General features: G+C 42.3%; 1 protein-coding gene across 1 annotated transcript in view; it reads right to left on the bottom strand.

Annotated features, from left to right (window-relative positions):
• Nucleotides 1–16,383, bottom strand: part of slc12a1 (solute carrier family 12 member 1) — a 31,072-nt gene that overhangs the window by 8,217 nt on the left and 6,472 nt on the right. Inside the window, exons 4-17 of the mRNA XM_053500327.1 lie at nucleotides 14,886–14,981; nucleotides 13,714–13,853; nucleotides 12,029–12,139; nucleotides 11,722–11,833; nucleotides 11,470–11,597; nucleotides 11,223–11,307; nucleotides 9,910–10,061; nucleotides 9,702–9,809; nucleotides 8,595–8,718; nucleotides 8,397–8,498; nucleotides 4,434–4,589; nucleotides 4,191–4,290; nucleotides 3,546–3,657; nucleotides 2,552–2,692 (exon numbers count right to left, since the gene is read on the bottom strand). Coding sequence (XP_053356302.1) covers nucleotides 2,552–2,692; nucleotides 3,546–3,657; nucleotides 4,191–4,290; nucleotides 4,434–4,589; nucleotides 8,397–8,498; nucleotides 8,595–8,718; nucleotides 9,702–9,809; nucleotides 9,910–10,061; nucleotides 11,223–11,307; nucleotides 11,470–11,597; nucleotides 11,722–11,833; nucleotides 12,029–12,139; nucleotides 13,714–13,853; nucleotides 14,886–14,981 — 1,667 coding nt within the window. The remainder of the gene's footprint in view (nucleotides 1–2,551; nucleotides 2,693–3,545; nucleotides 3,658–4,190; nucleotides 4,291–4,433; nucleotides 4,590–8,396; nucleotides 8,499–8,594; nucleotides 8,719–9,701; nucleotides 9,810–9,909; nucleotides 10,062–11,222; nucleotides 11,308–11,469; nucleotides 11,598–11,721; nucleotides 11,834–12,028; nucleotides 12,140–13,713; nucleotides 13,854–14,885; nucleotides 14,982–16,383) is intronic.

Below are 16,383 nucleotides of genomic sequence, written 5' to 3'. Positions count from 1 at the left end.
ACAGATGTTACTCAAGCGGTATTCTGGTTTTACCGCCACGGCTCACAGTGGCAGCATTTGGGTTTGTGTGTTTGCTGGCTTTTACCACTGAGTGGCGCTATATAACTACAGACTGACGCCTCAGGCATCAGTTCATTCTCTGCAGGATTAATGAGCCGCGCTCCGTTAGAGCTGCACGTAGTAGCGGATAAAATCAAGTGCAACATTGTAGTTAAACGAATTCATAATCACAGAATTCACAGAATAATCACAAATTAAATTCAATATTTTTAGGATCGAATTTAAGCAAAGTAAACGTTAACACGGTGAGCCTTTAGATTTTATCATGTGTAGTTAGAAAAGCTACGCGTGTAGGGTTTTGTGTCATCTTATATCTTGTGTTCTTTAAATTTGTAGTAGATTTATTAACTGAAAAAAACTACCATAAAAGTTAAATATTGTCAGGACATTTTACTGCGTCAGAAGATGTCGATGTCATTCAGCCCCGCTAGTGTTTTTGTGTTATTATAAGAATGAACTGCAGTAGGCAGTTATGGTCATCATAATTTTCTTTAATAATAAATGACCCCATTGTGCTGTACCACCACTGGCAAAACCTTATGAAATACAAGTGAAACATTACACGAATTTACAATCACAGTACTAAAATTACAGAACAGATTTAAAATTTTAATTAAATATAGGCGTTTCTTATATTTCTTCTTTAAGCAAAGTAAATGTATACCTTTATATCTAGCATATAGCCAGAAAACAGACTCTGGGTGTGTATTAGAAAAAGTTTGTCAGATTAATGTGCAAAAACTATATAGTAAAACTATATAAGCTACATAGCGTTTTTAAGACTCTACTTTTATTTAAGTGCACTAACAATGACGCAAAAACGTTATGATTTAGTTAAATAAAGAAAGTAAACAGGGTGCGCTGTTCTGTATTGTTTTCAGTGAACTTGAGCGCGTTAGAAAATGAACCAAAACTCCGTGTATACTCACCTCACAGACGTGAAAGTATATACTTATAGAAAGCAAAATGTCTACTTTTATATAAACTAATGGAAAACTAATTTTAGATCATGTAATTCGTATGAAAAGTCAATTATGCGAGTCCACTGGTGCGGAGACGACGAGATGACATGATTACCATCATCACTACAGCCGAAACGAAAGATCTAATTTAGTGATCTAATCACTAATTTATCAAAGAATTATTTAAATAGTCAGTCTCCCTAACTCCTTATTTAACTAGATGCGTGCGGCTGAGCACTCACTAGACTACGTAGGAAGTTAAAGAGGAGGATCACGATGCCAAATCAAAATCCCGAGCCCAAATCTCACTTAAATTAAATGAACAAATATTATCAGTAAACAACAATAGCCCACGTTTAGAAAATGTTTATAAATTCGTTCCGACATGAGGCTGCGTTGGCCCGGTGTTATGCGCAGAGCGCTGGGAGATTTCCTGAAGCTCAAATCACTGAAGTAGTAGGGGCATTTTTTCTAAATAAACGCTATCTTTGATAACCGATGGAGGTTTTGAGCTGTACACACACACACGCATTCTCATCTAAACAACTCTTAAAACTACAGGTTGTGACACAATAACAGTAATATTTCGAACATTTTGCAGACTGGATGAAACCAGAGAATAAAGAATAAACCAGTTGTTGGGTCAAAATAACCCAACCAGGTGTTCATTTGTAAATGACTCACTACATCTCATTTGACCCAACATGAGCGACACAACAATGTGTTTAAAGCCTGAAATAACCCAAAATTTTGACCAGAATAAACAACACAACGATGTGTTTACAGAAACAACACAGCATTTTTAGTGCGTCTTTTTTGAGTTATTGTAATGTTTTATTCGGAAAGTCTATTTTACCAGTTATTTCTATATTTAAAGTTTGATGTCTTTGAATGTATTTTTTAAAATAACAATAAACAAATACAAACAGAGATAGGCTCTGTACCAGTTAATTATTTGTACAAATACAATTATCAGCTAGTGAACTTGTCTAAACATTTAACTGTTTATTATGTTCAATAACTCTGTTTCAGATTTTTCATGTTTGTTGTATAAAGTACTCAGATGTGAACATTACCATCACTGTAGTACTTATATGATACAACATATTGTTATGACTTTTTTATGACTTAATTATATTTTAAAACTGTGACGAGTGAAAATGTCACTTTGCGCCACCTGGCGGTCATTTCACGAATGACTTTAAAATGCAACTGATTTATTTTAGCCGCTGTTGTTTTGCCCAGCGAAGCATGGCGGTAATAGGCATTCTGGTTGTCTACCTACTTAATTATCTAATCTAATCCATAGTTTAGTCTAATAACACTCCTGTGCCATGATACACTCTCCAGTCTGTTTCAGTGTGAGCTGTCCAGTCTAATCTGATCTCACAGTACAGAAAACGTTCCTCTTTAGACTGCAGTCTGTCTGATCTACACGTTTTCTTCCTGCAGTACACATTGTCTAATCTAGTGTTCAGTTTACTATCCCGTCTGATCTACAGTATCCGAGTGCATTGATGGTTGGACACCTGTAACTGACTCTCCGTTCCCTTGCGAAAGCTGTGTGTCACCACGGCGGTGTAGAACGCTTTCCTCTTCTGCTCATTGAGCCACAGCTGGTTTTGTTCTATGCGGTCACTCAGCTCCTGCTGCCGGTCCACCTGAGAGCCCTGCTCACACAGACATACAACATTTCAGTAAATTTCAGTTCATTTTTAGTAATAATTTTTTTTAGTATTTCATAATTTTAGTAATTCATTTTCTTATTTTTATTTTTTTCAATAAATTAAGGCTTAAAAATAACAAAGTGATCTGACACTAAAAGTACAAGAAAGTTAAAACTGAAATTATAAATTTTACATCTAGAAATAGTTTTAATTCTCTTATATTTGATATGCACACACACACACTACAGGCAATTTGAGAACGCCAATTAGTATAGCTTGCATATATTTGTACTGTGGGAGGAAACCGAAGTACCCGGAGGAAACCCACCAAGCATGGGAAGAACATGCAAACTCCATGCACACAGAGACGGGAATTGAACCCCGACCCAGGAGGTGCGAGGCCACTACTTCACCGTGCCACCATATAGTCAGCTGGAAATACTAGATATTCTAAATCACTGTCCTTTATTTAAAGGCCGTCTCAGAAAGTGGGCGTGACTGAACATGGACTTTTTCATGATTCAATATTGTTATTTTACAAACTGCTTGTAGAAACTCTGAAGTGTGTCCATATGTCTACCTGCATTTCAGTCCTACGGTGTAACACACTCTCTTTCACACACACACACACACACACATGTGCACACAGCTGTCATTCCAGTTTCAGATGCTGATGGCTCATGGGCTTTATCAGGAACTCTTTGAGTGACATACAGGGGGCGCTGTACAGAGCGACTGGTTTGAGTAGTCTAAGTGTGTAGATTTGTGTGTTTTACTAAAGACTTCTATGTGTGTAGACTTTACCTACAGTGTTTACTGCATTTGTATGTGAAATGAAGGCTGAAGGTTTTCTCACCACTAACACTTCACAGGTGAGGCAGAGACCATAGTTTTTAGTAAAGGAGTGAGCGAGGTCCAGCAGGGCCGGCCGGGTTTTAGGAGCTCCGGTCAAGACGATGCACTGAGGCCTGACAGGAAACAGCAGGCAAGTTTAAGGAAAGATAATAATGAAAAACTCTATAACTCTCATATACATCTCAATAAACTCCAATACATGTGTAATAACTTTTATTCCGTGTTTCAAATCTTGCTTATTTTAAAAACACTTTGCCGCAGAAGTTGTTTATTTCTTTTGAAAATGTGTCATTTGACCATGGAGGCACAACTTTTGCATACCAGTGGATCTGTACTGTGCCTGTTTATTAAGGTATTTACGGTGGACCTTCTACCCCAGTAATTAAGGTAGAAAGTTCCTCCAGTACATTTACATTTACATTTAGGCATTTGGCAGACTTACAAAAAGTGCTTTAATGTTTACATCATTGGATAGATACTTACACTGGGTACAATCCAGTGTAAGTTCCAGTACAATCTGGAGTTAAACTCTACACATTATTATTAACCGATATGTAAATTTGTGCAAATAAAAATAAGCTTTAAGGAGCTTGTACTAAGGCATTGTGTATGTCTGTGTGGGTGTGTGTTAATACTTGCTTATTACCTGAAGTTCTTAACATGTTCATTCACTCCTGATAAAATGAGTGTATTGTTCACGGCAGACACAAAGGTCACGGCCTGCTTTGAGGAACCCCAGTTCACATCTGCAGGAGAGTTAAACCCTCTGTTCAGCCATTACTCATTAACTGCTAGTCATTAATCCATAATTAACGTCCCAATAAAACCGGATGCTTCGTTGTATACAAATATGCAACCTGTAACACATTAGCTTAGGCGTGGTCATTACCTGGCTTTTTCACAGTGACGTAGATGTACAGGAAGATCTCAATAGCGTATGTGAGAAGTGCAGCCCACCAGTTAATCACGAACATCACAGCACAACAAAGCACGGCCCCGAACAGGGACAGCCACATGTTGTAGTACTTATACGCCGGCCTCCAGCCTAAAGAGTGGGGTGAGGTGGGGATTGATTAACAGCAACGAGAATCCACCTATGACATCCCTCACTCAACTAAACATGATGTTAGAAAATCAGAATCGATCCTCAACAATTATAGCTTTACACAATGGCTATGATGTTATGTTATGGTATGTCCCCATTCCACTGAGCCGAATTTGCTACCAACTTGTCCCGATGTCTTCGATTAAAAATGTAGCTGATGTGCTTGTTTGGTTAATTTTTAAGCATAGCTGTAAGGGTTAACCCCTAGAGGACTTTGTTCATGTTTAAGTTGTAGTTTGTTTTAATGTGAACTTAATTTCCCATAAGGTTCCTTGGTCAGGTGAAGAAAGCACTCACCTGAACCAAGATGACTGATTAGTTGGACCCTTATAAATAGCCTGTTTTAGTTCTGTTTGGCGTGTAGCATTCGTTATGGTTGTTTTGGTTATGATTCATGTGTTTATGCAAGTAAAGTGCTCTAGAAGAAGTTTTTTTTTTTTTTTCATGTTGATTTTTAATAAAAATAACATCTTGAATCATCTACTCTGCCTCCTGCATTTATGCCACGTAAACCCAGACACCCGAAACGTGACAGTAGCAACCCCACATTGAGCAATTAATGATTTAAACTAATTTGTAAGGACATGAAAATGACAAGGGACCAGACTAAGAATGGTTTGAAACCCCATGAAAAAGAGAGGAGAAGGAAGAGTGATCCTGCCCGGAGGAAGCCTGGGGCAAATTTTTGGAACCAGGCCTGGACAGAGGGCCTGTCAGTTAGTGCCTGGTGGCCAGGTCAGCCACGGGGCCTGGCCAGGCACAGCCCAAAAGAGCAACGTGGACACCTATCCTCGCTTATCCCATAGACCCACCACCTGCGAGAGGAATCAATGGGGCACGTGCGCTGCTACTTAGGTGGCAGTGAGGGCCGAGGGCATAGATGGAACAGACCCAGGGACAGAAGCTGGCTCTGGGGAGGTGAAACATCACTACTACATGGGGGAAGGAGTTGAAGCTTGTGCAGGAGGTGGAGCATTATCGGTTAGATCTGGTGGGGCTAACCTCAACGCACACTGGCTACTGGGAGAGGTGGGGGGAGTGGGACTCTCACTGTTGTCTGAGCTTATGCACCAAACAGCAGTTCAGAGTATTCTGCCTTTTTGGAGACTGAATGGAGTCCAGCATCAGGCCCCAGTAGGGGATTCCATAGTCCTGCTGGGAGACTTCAACACACATATGGGCAATAATGGAAATACTTGGAGGGGCGTGATTTGGAGGAAGGGCCTATTTGTTACTGGATTTCTGTGATAGTCATGAATTGTCCATAACAAATATCAAAATATGTTTAAGCTTAGGGATGCCCAAACTGGACAGACCTACATTTACAATTAGGCATTTGGCAGACGCTCTTATTCAGAGCGACTTACAAAAAATGCTTTAAAGTTTACATCATTGGATACATACTTACACTTGGATAATTAGGATAATAACTTAGAGCCAATAATCAAACACGACTGGGAAGATTTACTTATTTATTTATTTATTTTTTGGTTGGGGGGTTAGTCCAAGTACTGCAGAAACAGATCTGGTAAGCCCAAACGAGTACTGCGGGTAAATTGGGAACATCTAGGGGAGGCCCCTGTCCAAGAGGCCTTCAACTACCACATCCTGCGGAATGGAAGCTGGGGAAATTAAATCAGAGTGGTCAATGTTCAAAGCTTTTATTGAAGCTGAATTATTCTAGCCAAATATTCTAGCTGAAGCTGTGGTCTTAAGGTTCTAGGTGCCTCAAGGGGCGGTAACCCCTTAAACATTGTGGTGTTTAGGAAAGAAAAAAGAGTCCTAGAGGCAGTTGCAAGGTATCGGCAGGCTTGACGGATGGCAGCCGCAGCGGTAGCAGAGGCAAAGCAGCAAGTGTGGGAATGAGCTCGGAGAATCCATGGAGAAGGACTTTCAGGTGGCACGAAGGTGCTTCTGAAAAACTCAGGAGGGGGAAATGGGGAAACACCCGAATTATGTAAAGCAACAATGGAACACTGCTGACCTCGACTGAGGAGGTAATCAAGTGGTGGAAAGAGCACTTTGAGGAACTCCTAAACCTAATCCAGGGCAGAGGCCTAAAGTTATGGAATAGTCTTCCAATTGATGTTCGGGACTCAGACACAGTCTCAGTGTTTAAGTCTAGGCCTATATAATAACCTATTCATTTAGCCAAGCATTTTGTAAATAGATTTGTAGATAGATTTGAAGTGATTGTCACTTTGCATCTCAGTTCCCCCTCATGTCTGTGTTTCCTTCTGGCTCTCCCTTTTAGTTATGATGTCATAGTTAGTTCTAACGGAGTCCCTGCTTGCATTCTGCACTAAATATACATTTACTTTATACATTGTGTGACAGAGACCATACCCAACTGTCATCTCTCCTTCTCTTTTGCTCTCTCCTCTTCTCCCTCAACTTCTCTCTCTCTCTCTCTCTCTCTCTCCCTCTTTCTCTTTCCCTCTCCCTGTCTCTCTGTCCTGCTATACATGTCAGTCCTGAGCTGCCAGTGATTCAGACTCCCTCTGCCCTCTGGACCTGTCTGACTCATCCTTCTGGTTGGAGATCTCATTGCATGGATGCCCCGTGTGGTCTGCCTGGGATGCGTGTGGTGACTGGGGACGATTCCACTGTTCCATGAAGACGGTCCTGGCCTCAGCTGATGCTGACAGCTGTTCTCTGAGGACTCATGACTGCAGTCACTCGATAGTTCAGGACTGGAGTTTCCTACAGTCTACCTGAGCCTCCAATAATGAACTGGAATCCATATGAACTTCTCCACATCTCCTGTTATACATGTTAAACTTCCAGCCTCCTAACACACAGTATGAGTGCAGATCAATTCCTGCTATCCGTTTTTACCCAAATGAGGATGAGTTCCCTGTTGAGTCGGGTACCTCTCAAGGTTTTTTCCTACTGCTATCTCACTCTACTTGCAGAGACAGAGTTAGATGATGACAGGGGGTCAACGTTGATTTAACTGGCGAGGTCACTGAGGTAGTTAAACAACTCCTCGATGGCAAAGCCCCAAAATTTACTAAATCTGTCCAAAAATGCTGATGGCTCTGGGTGTTGAGGGTCTTGGTTGACATGCCTCTTTAACATTTCGTAAAAGTCCGGGACGGTGCCTAAGGAATGGCAGACTGGGTGGTGGTTCCCCTTTTTAAAAAGGGAATCAGAGCAGCGGGAGCGCTATTGCAGTTGCTTTACCGCACTGTTGTAACGAAAAGAGAGTTGAGCCAAAAGGCAAAGCATGATGTTTATTACTTGAAGAATAAAAAAGCCTAAAGTGCCTCATGTGGATTTATAAGACGAGTCATTTTCTTGGGAAAAGACACAAAACTGAATGAATAAACAAAATAAAATCTTTTTATTTTTTGAGATTTTATTTTGTTTCTTTATTCAAGTACTTTTTGTTCTGTTGGACACAGACATGCACTAACTCTGTTTAATAGTGCTGATGTCGTAATGTGTGAAGGCCATTTGCAAGAGACACACAATGGGCACACATTACATACACTACACTACACACACACTAAACTACACACTACACACACTATACACACCACATCCCACACACATACCACCCACACAGTACATGCTACACACACTAAACACACTACACATCCTATACACACACACAGACACACACACACACAGACATTCCAGGAGCACATTCGGCTCAGTGGAATGGGAGTATTAGCTCTCACATGCTAGATTAGCTCTTACACACTCCGGTAGGTCTCACACGCTAGTTTAGTGCAGACTAACCTGGGGACTTAGCGTAGGAAGCGTGGAAACAGGAGAAGTTAATGAGAGCATAGGAGGCCAGGAAGAAGTTAGAGATGATGGGAGCGATGACGTTCAACTCAGCTGAAAAGAGAGAGAGAGAGAGAGAGAGAGAAAGGTTTAATGATGAGGTGGTAATGAACCTACCCCACCCCCACCCCACCTGTACACGCTCCTCACCGATGAGGATGAAGGCCACAGCGATGGCGAAGGTGAGCACGTAGCCTCGGATGGGTTCGTTGTTTTTACCGTGACCTTTAGCGAAGAAATGCAGAGCCTTATAGATGTTGTCTTTACACAGAGCCTGGAACAGAGAGAGATACACCTGTCTAACCTCATCTGTATCACCTGTCAAGTGTCTGCTACAGGTAGATCTTCATACTGGCGATAAGATTAGCATGCTAACAGGCCTGGTGTACTTGGGTCTAGTAAGTGTGTACTAAGTTGGCATATTGGTACACACATTAGCTAGTGTGTAGTGTGCTGTTGTATAGTGGAGAGTGTACGGATGAAATGAGCTGGTACAGTATGTAGTGTGTAGTGTATAGTGTGTAGTGTGTAGTGTGTAGGATGGTTCCACTTTTCCACAAAGACGGTCCTGTCCTCGGCTGATATTAACTTGATATTAACAGATTTTCTGCTATACGTCCAGCCTCCTAACACACAGTATGAGTGCAGATCAATCCCTGCTATCCGTTATCACCCAGATGAAGATGGGTTCCCTGTTGAGTCTGGTTCCTCTCAAGGTTTCTTCCTATTACCATCTCAGGGAGTTTTCCCCTCAGCACCGTCACCCTCAACTTGTTCATCACAAACTGATTAATACACATTCACATCTCATACACACTTCCATAATTTCTTTTGATTGTGTAAAGCTGCTTTGTGACGACAATTGTTAAAAGCGCTATACAAATACAATTGAATTGAATTAAATTAAATGAAGTGACCAGGGTCCGAGTTCGATTCCCGTCTCTGTGTGCATGGAGTTCGCTTGGTGGGTTCCCTCTGGGTACTCCGGTTTCATCCCACAGTCCAAGGATCTGCAGATTAGGCCAATTGGTGTTCCCAAATTGCCCGTAGTGTGTGAATGAGTGTGTGGGTGTGTGAGTGTGTGCCCTGTGATTGAGCGGCACCCTGTCCAGGGTGTATCCTGCCTTGTGCCCTAAGTCTCCTGGGATAGGCTCCAGGGCCCCTGAAAACCCTGAATACAGGATAAAGTGGTATAGACGATGAGTGAGTGAGTGAGTGAGTGAATGAGTGGAGTGATCCGCTGAGCTTCCCTCTGACCTGGAAGACTTTTGGAGCGCTGACTAGGGAGGCGAGCGCAGACGAGAGAGTGGCAGAAAATGTTCCTGCAGTGATGAGGGGACCGAACCCAGACACCATCGTCATCACCTACACACACACACAAACACACACAAACACACACATATTCAGTTTGTAATAATACATGAGATCTGCATTTCTTAATTTCAGACCTAAGATGACCTCTCACCTGAAAGTTGTTCATCAGGCCGTAAGGGCACTTGGTGTGCGCGCACACAGAGAAATCATAGCCAAAATTACAGGCAGTTGAGAAATTACAGCTGGAGCCTGGAATGATGGTGTCGTTTACATTTCCTGTAGCGTCTCTCACCACTGTACCAGCTGCATACACACCAGACACTGGGTTTAATACAAATACACACTGTGGAGAGTGTTGGGGGAGTGTGTGTTAGGGGAGTGTGTGTTGGGGTGTGTGTGTTGGGGGAGTGTGTGTTGGGGGAGTGTGTGTTGGGGGAGTGTGTGTTGGGGGAGTGTGTGTTGGGGAAGTGTGTGTTGGGGAATGTGTGTTGGGGAGTGTGTGTTGGGGAGTGTGTTGGGGGGGTGTTGGGGGGGTGTTGGGGGAGCGTGTGTTAGGGGTGTGTGTTAGGGGAGTGTGTGTTGGGGTGTGTGTGTTAGGGGTGTGTGTTAGGGATGTGTGTGCTGGGGGAGTGTGTGTTGGGGGAGTGTGTTGGGGAGTGTGTGTTGAGGGAGTGTGTGTTGGGGGTGTTAGGGGGTGTGTGTTGGGGAGTGTGTGTTAGGGGTGTGTGTTGGGGAGTGTGTGTTAGGGGAGTGTGTTTTGGGGGGGTGTTGGGGGAGTGTGTGTTAGGGGGTGTGTGTTGGGGGAGTGTGCGTTGGGGGTGTGTTATTGGAGTGTGTTGGGGGAGTGTGTGTTGGGGGGGTGTTAGGGGTGTGTGTTGGGGGGGTGTTATTGGAGTGTGTTGGGGGAGTGTGTGTTGGGGGGTGTGTTGGGGAGTGTGTGTTGGGGGAGTGTGTGTTGGGGGAGTGTGTGTTAGGGGTGTGTGTTGGGGGAGTGTGTGTTGGGGGGGTGTTGGGGAGTGTGTGTTGGGGGAGTGTGTGTTGGGGAGTGTGTGTTGGGGAAGTGTGTGTTGGGGGAGTGTGTTGGGGGAGTGTGTGTTGGGGGTGTTATTGGAGTGTGTTGGGAGAGTGTGTGTTGGGGGAGTGTGTTATTGGAGTGTGTTGGGGGAGTGTGTGTTGGGGGGGGTGTTAGGGGGGTGTTGGGGGAGTGTGTGTTAGGGGTGTGTGTTAGGGGTGTGCGTTGGGGGAGCGTGTGTTAGGGGTGTGTGTGTTAGAGGGTTGTGTGTTAGGGAAGTGTGTGTTGGGGGTGTGTGTGTTGGGGGAGTGTGTGTTAGGGGTGTGTGTGTTCGGGGAGTGTGTGTTAGGGTGTGTGTGTTAGGGGGAGTGTGTGTGTGCAGACTGTGTTATTGAGGATTAGCCAAACCTGTTGATCATTAGCATGTGTAAGCATGTGTTTGTTGTACTTACACACACACAGCGCTATGCCCAGGTACGTCATTCCTGTAATGAAGATGGCCAGTAGTGTACCGATTGGAATAGCACTCTGAGGATCCTGTACACACACACACACACACACACACACACACACTGAGTCTCTTGCAGTAGATTTGTACACACCAACTGGTTGTGATAAACATGATATTTGGTGTTGGTGTGTGAATGCTCCTGCAGGAAGCAGTGGTTCTCCAGCATGATGGAGGAGCTCCAGGGTTACCTCCAGATCTCCGGAGATGTTCGCTCCCGCCAGAATTCCTGTGGCTGCCGGGAAGAAGATGGCAAAGACAGAGAAAAACGTTTCCCCGTCTCGGAAGTCTGGAGTGAAGTTTTCGGCCATAATGGAGGCTGCGGTAGAACAAACACACTGAGACACAGCACTACACACACACACACACACACACAAGACTGTTTGTTTGTTTGTTTGTTTGTTTGTTTGTTTGCTTGTTTGTTTGTTTGTTATAAACGTCACCCTGGTAGCTAAAGAAGCCTTTGCTCTTTTTGTCCTTGGTGGCGGGGATGACTGTCCCCACAAAAACGTTCACTATGGCAATCAGCAGGATCACCAGCAACACAATCTGAGCCTGCACACACACACACACACACACACACACACACATAGACTTTAGACTTCAACAATGTTAATTAAAAACTTAAACAGTCTGGACCTACACAGTATGGTTTTTCACCCTGCTGCGTTTAAGAGGACATTTCTTACATACACAAGTAACATTCAAGTGTTTGTGTGTGTGTGTGTGTGTGTGTGTGTGTGGTCTGACCTTGGCCTCCCACTCCATCCCGGCGACTGAGATGCCAAGCAGCAGCACCACAGTGATGCAGCCGATGATCCTGATATCGTTTGTCTCGTCCACCATCATGGCGTCACTCTCCTAAAATCATCACAATGCATAAATGTGTGTGTGTGTGTGTGTGTGTGTGTGCAATTTTTTTGTTTGTCTTTAAACAAACCTGCAAAGAATAAATCAACACAATTAGCATTATAGTAATTATTACGCAAGTTATTCTGCTAAACCAAACAGATAGTGAACACGCAAGCAGTGATCTAAAGAAGGACTGGAGGCGTCTTTATATTGGGTAAGAATTATTTAAAGCAGGAACACCTGCTGCCCCGCCGTACTCCACCCGGACCAGCGTTCACATTAGTACTAGTATTATTATTATTATTGTTATTGTTATTATTATTATTGTTATTATTATTGTTGTTATTATTATTATTGTTATTGTTATTGTTATTATTATTATTATTATTATTGTTGTTGTTATTATTGTTATTATTATTATTATTATTATTATTATTATTATTATTATTATTATTATTATTATTGTTATTATTATTATTATTATTATTATTGTTATTATTATTGTTATTATTATTGTTATTATTATTGTTATTATTGTTATTATTATTGTTATTATTATTGTTATTATTATTATTATTATTGTTATTATTATTGTTGTTGTTGTTATTATTGTTGTTATTGTTATTGTTATTATTATTCTTGTTGTTATTATTATTGTTATTATTATTATTGTTGTTGTTGTTATTATTATTAATATTGTTATTGTTTGTACTAGGGTAGACAAACTTACACTCTCCGATACAGCAGGTGGCAGTATACACTAAGTCTGTGTGTGTTCACCATAACAGACACAGAGCAGAAGGGAACAAAATTCTCAGGATTCACACTGGGCCTAATATTATTGATATTTTGGGTAATAATGTGTAGAGTGTCACTCTTCTGTATCAGTTATGTCTGTGTGGGTCACACACACACGCGCACACACACACACTCACACTCACACACACACTCACACACTCTCACACTCACACACACACTCACACTCACTTACACTCCCACACACTCTCTCACACACACTCACACTCACCCACACACACACACACACACACACACTCACACACACAGGGATTTTGGAGGAGACAGACAGCACTGATGATGTCCACTTCTATGCTCTGGTACGATTGGTTTCCATATCCCCCAGTATGCTGTTCTCATTTCTCCAGTGGACTCCAGTTCCCAAGTGTGAAACGCTCGTGTTCTTAACCAGACATTGGAGTCTCAGAAATCATCTCGGTGCCCTGATGTGAAAACGCCCTCGGAGGATCAGACTTTAACTCGTGCTGCTGAAAGTCAGTTCAGGCTGGTTGATTAATCTTTAGGTGTGTGAGGTCACCGCTCTGCCCCCAGGGGGTAATAATCACACCTCAGGTGGTGAAGCAGCAGCACTTCCACCATTCCTCACACTCCATTAGCTCAGAAATGCTTTTTCCAGGGTGTCGTCACGGAGCAGTAACCCTGTGTGCAGTAAGGTCTGAGCGATACACACCGGGCCGACCGTCACAGTGTGGGGCCTCAGAGAGAGAGAGAAAGAGAGAGAGAGAGAGAGAGAGAGAGAGAGAGAGAGCGTGTGCAGGAGTCTGTACCTTCAGCAGGTCCACCACCGTCTCAGAGAAGCCCACCACATACATGGCCACGGCTACAGCATTAGCAAAGGCGAAGATCAGACCGATAGAACCGCCAAACTCCGGACCCAGACTGCGCGAGATCAGATAGTACGCTCCTCCTGGTTACACACACACACACACACACACACACAGCCAAACTATGATGTTGGTGCTAAAAGGTGTCTCACCGAGGTGAAAAAGTGAATTTTCAGATAAGATCATGTTACACCATTTTTCATAAGTTAAAGCTTCTTATCTCCCGATCCACGATTCATTTCTTTGTTAACACACACACACACACACACACACACACACACACACACACACACACATTTGCTAAATACAGTTTCCTGCCCGTTTATGTTTTAGTGGCGGTGACTTTTTTCTTTTTATTTCAATCTTTCAATGATCTTAATTCTCATTCAGATGAAACTTGGCCAATTCAGGTTTCACATGTAAAGACACAAACCTGGAACAGTGTAATGTTGTAAAATGTGAGAGTTCTTAAGATATTACAGCATGAATGTGACGTGGTTATGGATACAGATTGTTACAGACCAAAACCCATCTCTGACTGAAGCACTGAGGTCGTCCGGACCTTTAATGGTGTGTGTGTGAGTGTGTGTGTGTGTGTGTTAACAACACTTATCACACAGATTACTGAAATCTATTTTAACTGAATAAACTATAATTTTCTATGTTTTATGGAATAAAAAGTGTGTTTAATTTGGATCATTTAAACCAATCCATTGTTGTTAGTAATTTGGGAGGAAAAAACTCAACATTTTGCAGTTATTTTTACAGGCCATGAGCTTCTAGAAACTTCCACCAGTTTTAGTATTAATACACAATACAAAAAATCTGAAGAAATAAAAGAAATCCTTTCATTTTTAATTTTGGTATAAATTTGGATGGTATAACACTGAAAAAATGTTTTGGGCACAAATTAAATTTATCTCTAATAACGGGTGACGTTAGCAAGCTGAACTGTTTAGTAAAGTAAAATTAGTCACTTCCACATTGTATAAACGTCAGGGATAGCTACACCTTTTCTGTTTTATATGTGTAACATAACAGTAATAAAATCAGCAAAAATATATACATACATATATAAATAAATAAATAAATAAATAAATAAATAAATAATATACCTCCCCGTACGACTCCGTTAGTGCAGATGGCTGACATGGACAGACCGGTGAGTGTGGTGACCACCAAACTGAGTAAAATGATAATAATTCCCAAACCTGAAACACACACACACAACACACGCAACACACACACACACACACACACACACGCAACACAGCTTTCAAGTAAAACATTCAAGGTTCTGGAATATTATTTAAAGAAATTATAAATACCCCCCCCCCATGTTATTCAATTCAATCCAGTTTTATTTGTTTAGTGTTTGATTGTCACAAATCAGCTTCACACAATCAAAATAATTATTTAAGTGTGTATGAATTCGTTCCTGATGAACGAGTCGAGGGTGACGGTACTGAGGGAAAAACTCCCTGAGATGGTAATAGGCAGAAACCTTGAGAGGAACCAGACTCAACAGGGAACCCATCCTCATCTGGGTGAGAACGGATAGCAGGGATTGATCTGCACTCATACTGTGTTATACAAGACGTCCGCCTCAGTGTGCTGTCTCATCTGTCTCTTCTCCACCTTCTCATGAATCTCCCTCGCTTCATATTTTTATATGAATATATAAAGACAAAGACCTGACATAATAGAGACGTTAATCTGACTCTGACTCGGTCCTCAGTCTATCAGCTCGTCCTTTGTCTCATCAGGGGGCATCGAATTCACCTCCTGCAGTCGGGCTGAATCAAAACCTGATCACGCTCTAGCTCTGTCTGCTGTGCCTCATCACACACTCCAGTCAGGTGAGGAACACACACACACACACACACACACACAGTAGAGTGTCAGAATGTTCCCTGGTTTATTCACAGAACTAAAGAAGTATATCAGTTCTAATCCCACACGCTGAGTAAACACAAAATAATTCAATTCAATTCAGTTTTATTTGTATAGTGATTTTAACGATTGTATTTGTCGCAAAGCAGCTTCACAAAATCATAAGATTGATATAAGTGTGTATGGAATGTGAGTGTGTGTGTGAATCACAACAGTAGACACCTGGTCCTACCAGCGACCCCCATGCAGGGTACATTAGGGGACATGAGGGGTGCGGAGCGCACTACACTATGAAGCTCGAGCCATCGCATGTCCATTATAGCATGTCTATCAGAAGTTACTCCTAATATCTCCAATAAATATGTGATAATAAAACATGGAGTCATGCTATACTACAGGCAGCCACAGGAAGCACCAACACTCTGTCACTGTTAGACTTCATCTGGATGTGGATCAGAACCACCTGACTCAGGGGAAGTAAACTTTTTCCATCCTGGAACTGTTAATGCTCCAAATGGCAGAGGTGTCCGGAAGCTCCGCCCCTTCAGCGACACCAGACCTGCCTTAGGTCACTACTTTCAATTATTATTCTTTAATTAAACTGAAACGTTTCACTTAGAATTGGCTCGCTGTTCCATTTGGGTTTTCTGCACGTGTGAACTTACTGCCGTGAGACCATCATTCACACACCATGAAGCTGAAAAACACATTTCTGAGCTA

This window comes from Clarias gariepinus, chromosome 7, assembly GCF_024256425.1.
Source record: "Clarias gariepinus isolate MV-2021 ecotype Netherlands chromosome 7, CGAR_prim_01v2, whole genome shotgun sequence".
NCBI classification, from domain to species: domain Eukaryota; kingdom Metazoa; phylum Chordata; class Actinopteri; order Siluriformes; family Clariidae; genus Clarias; species Clarias gariepinus.
Note: the sequence above shows the minus strand (reverse complement) of the source record. Positions and strands in the feature narration are given on the sequence as shown.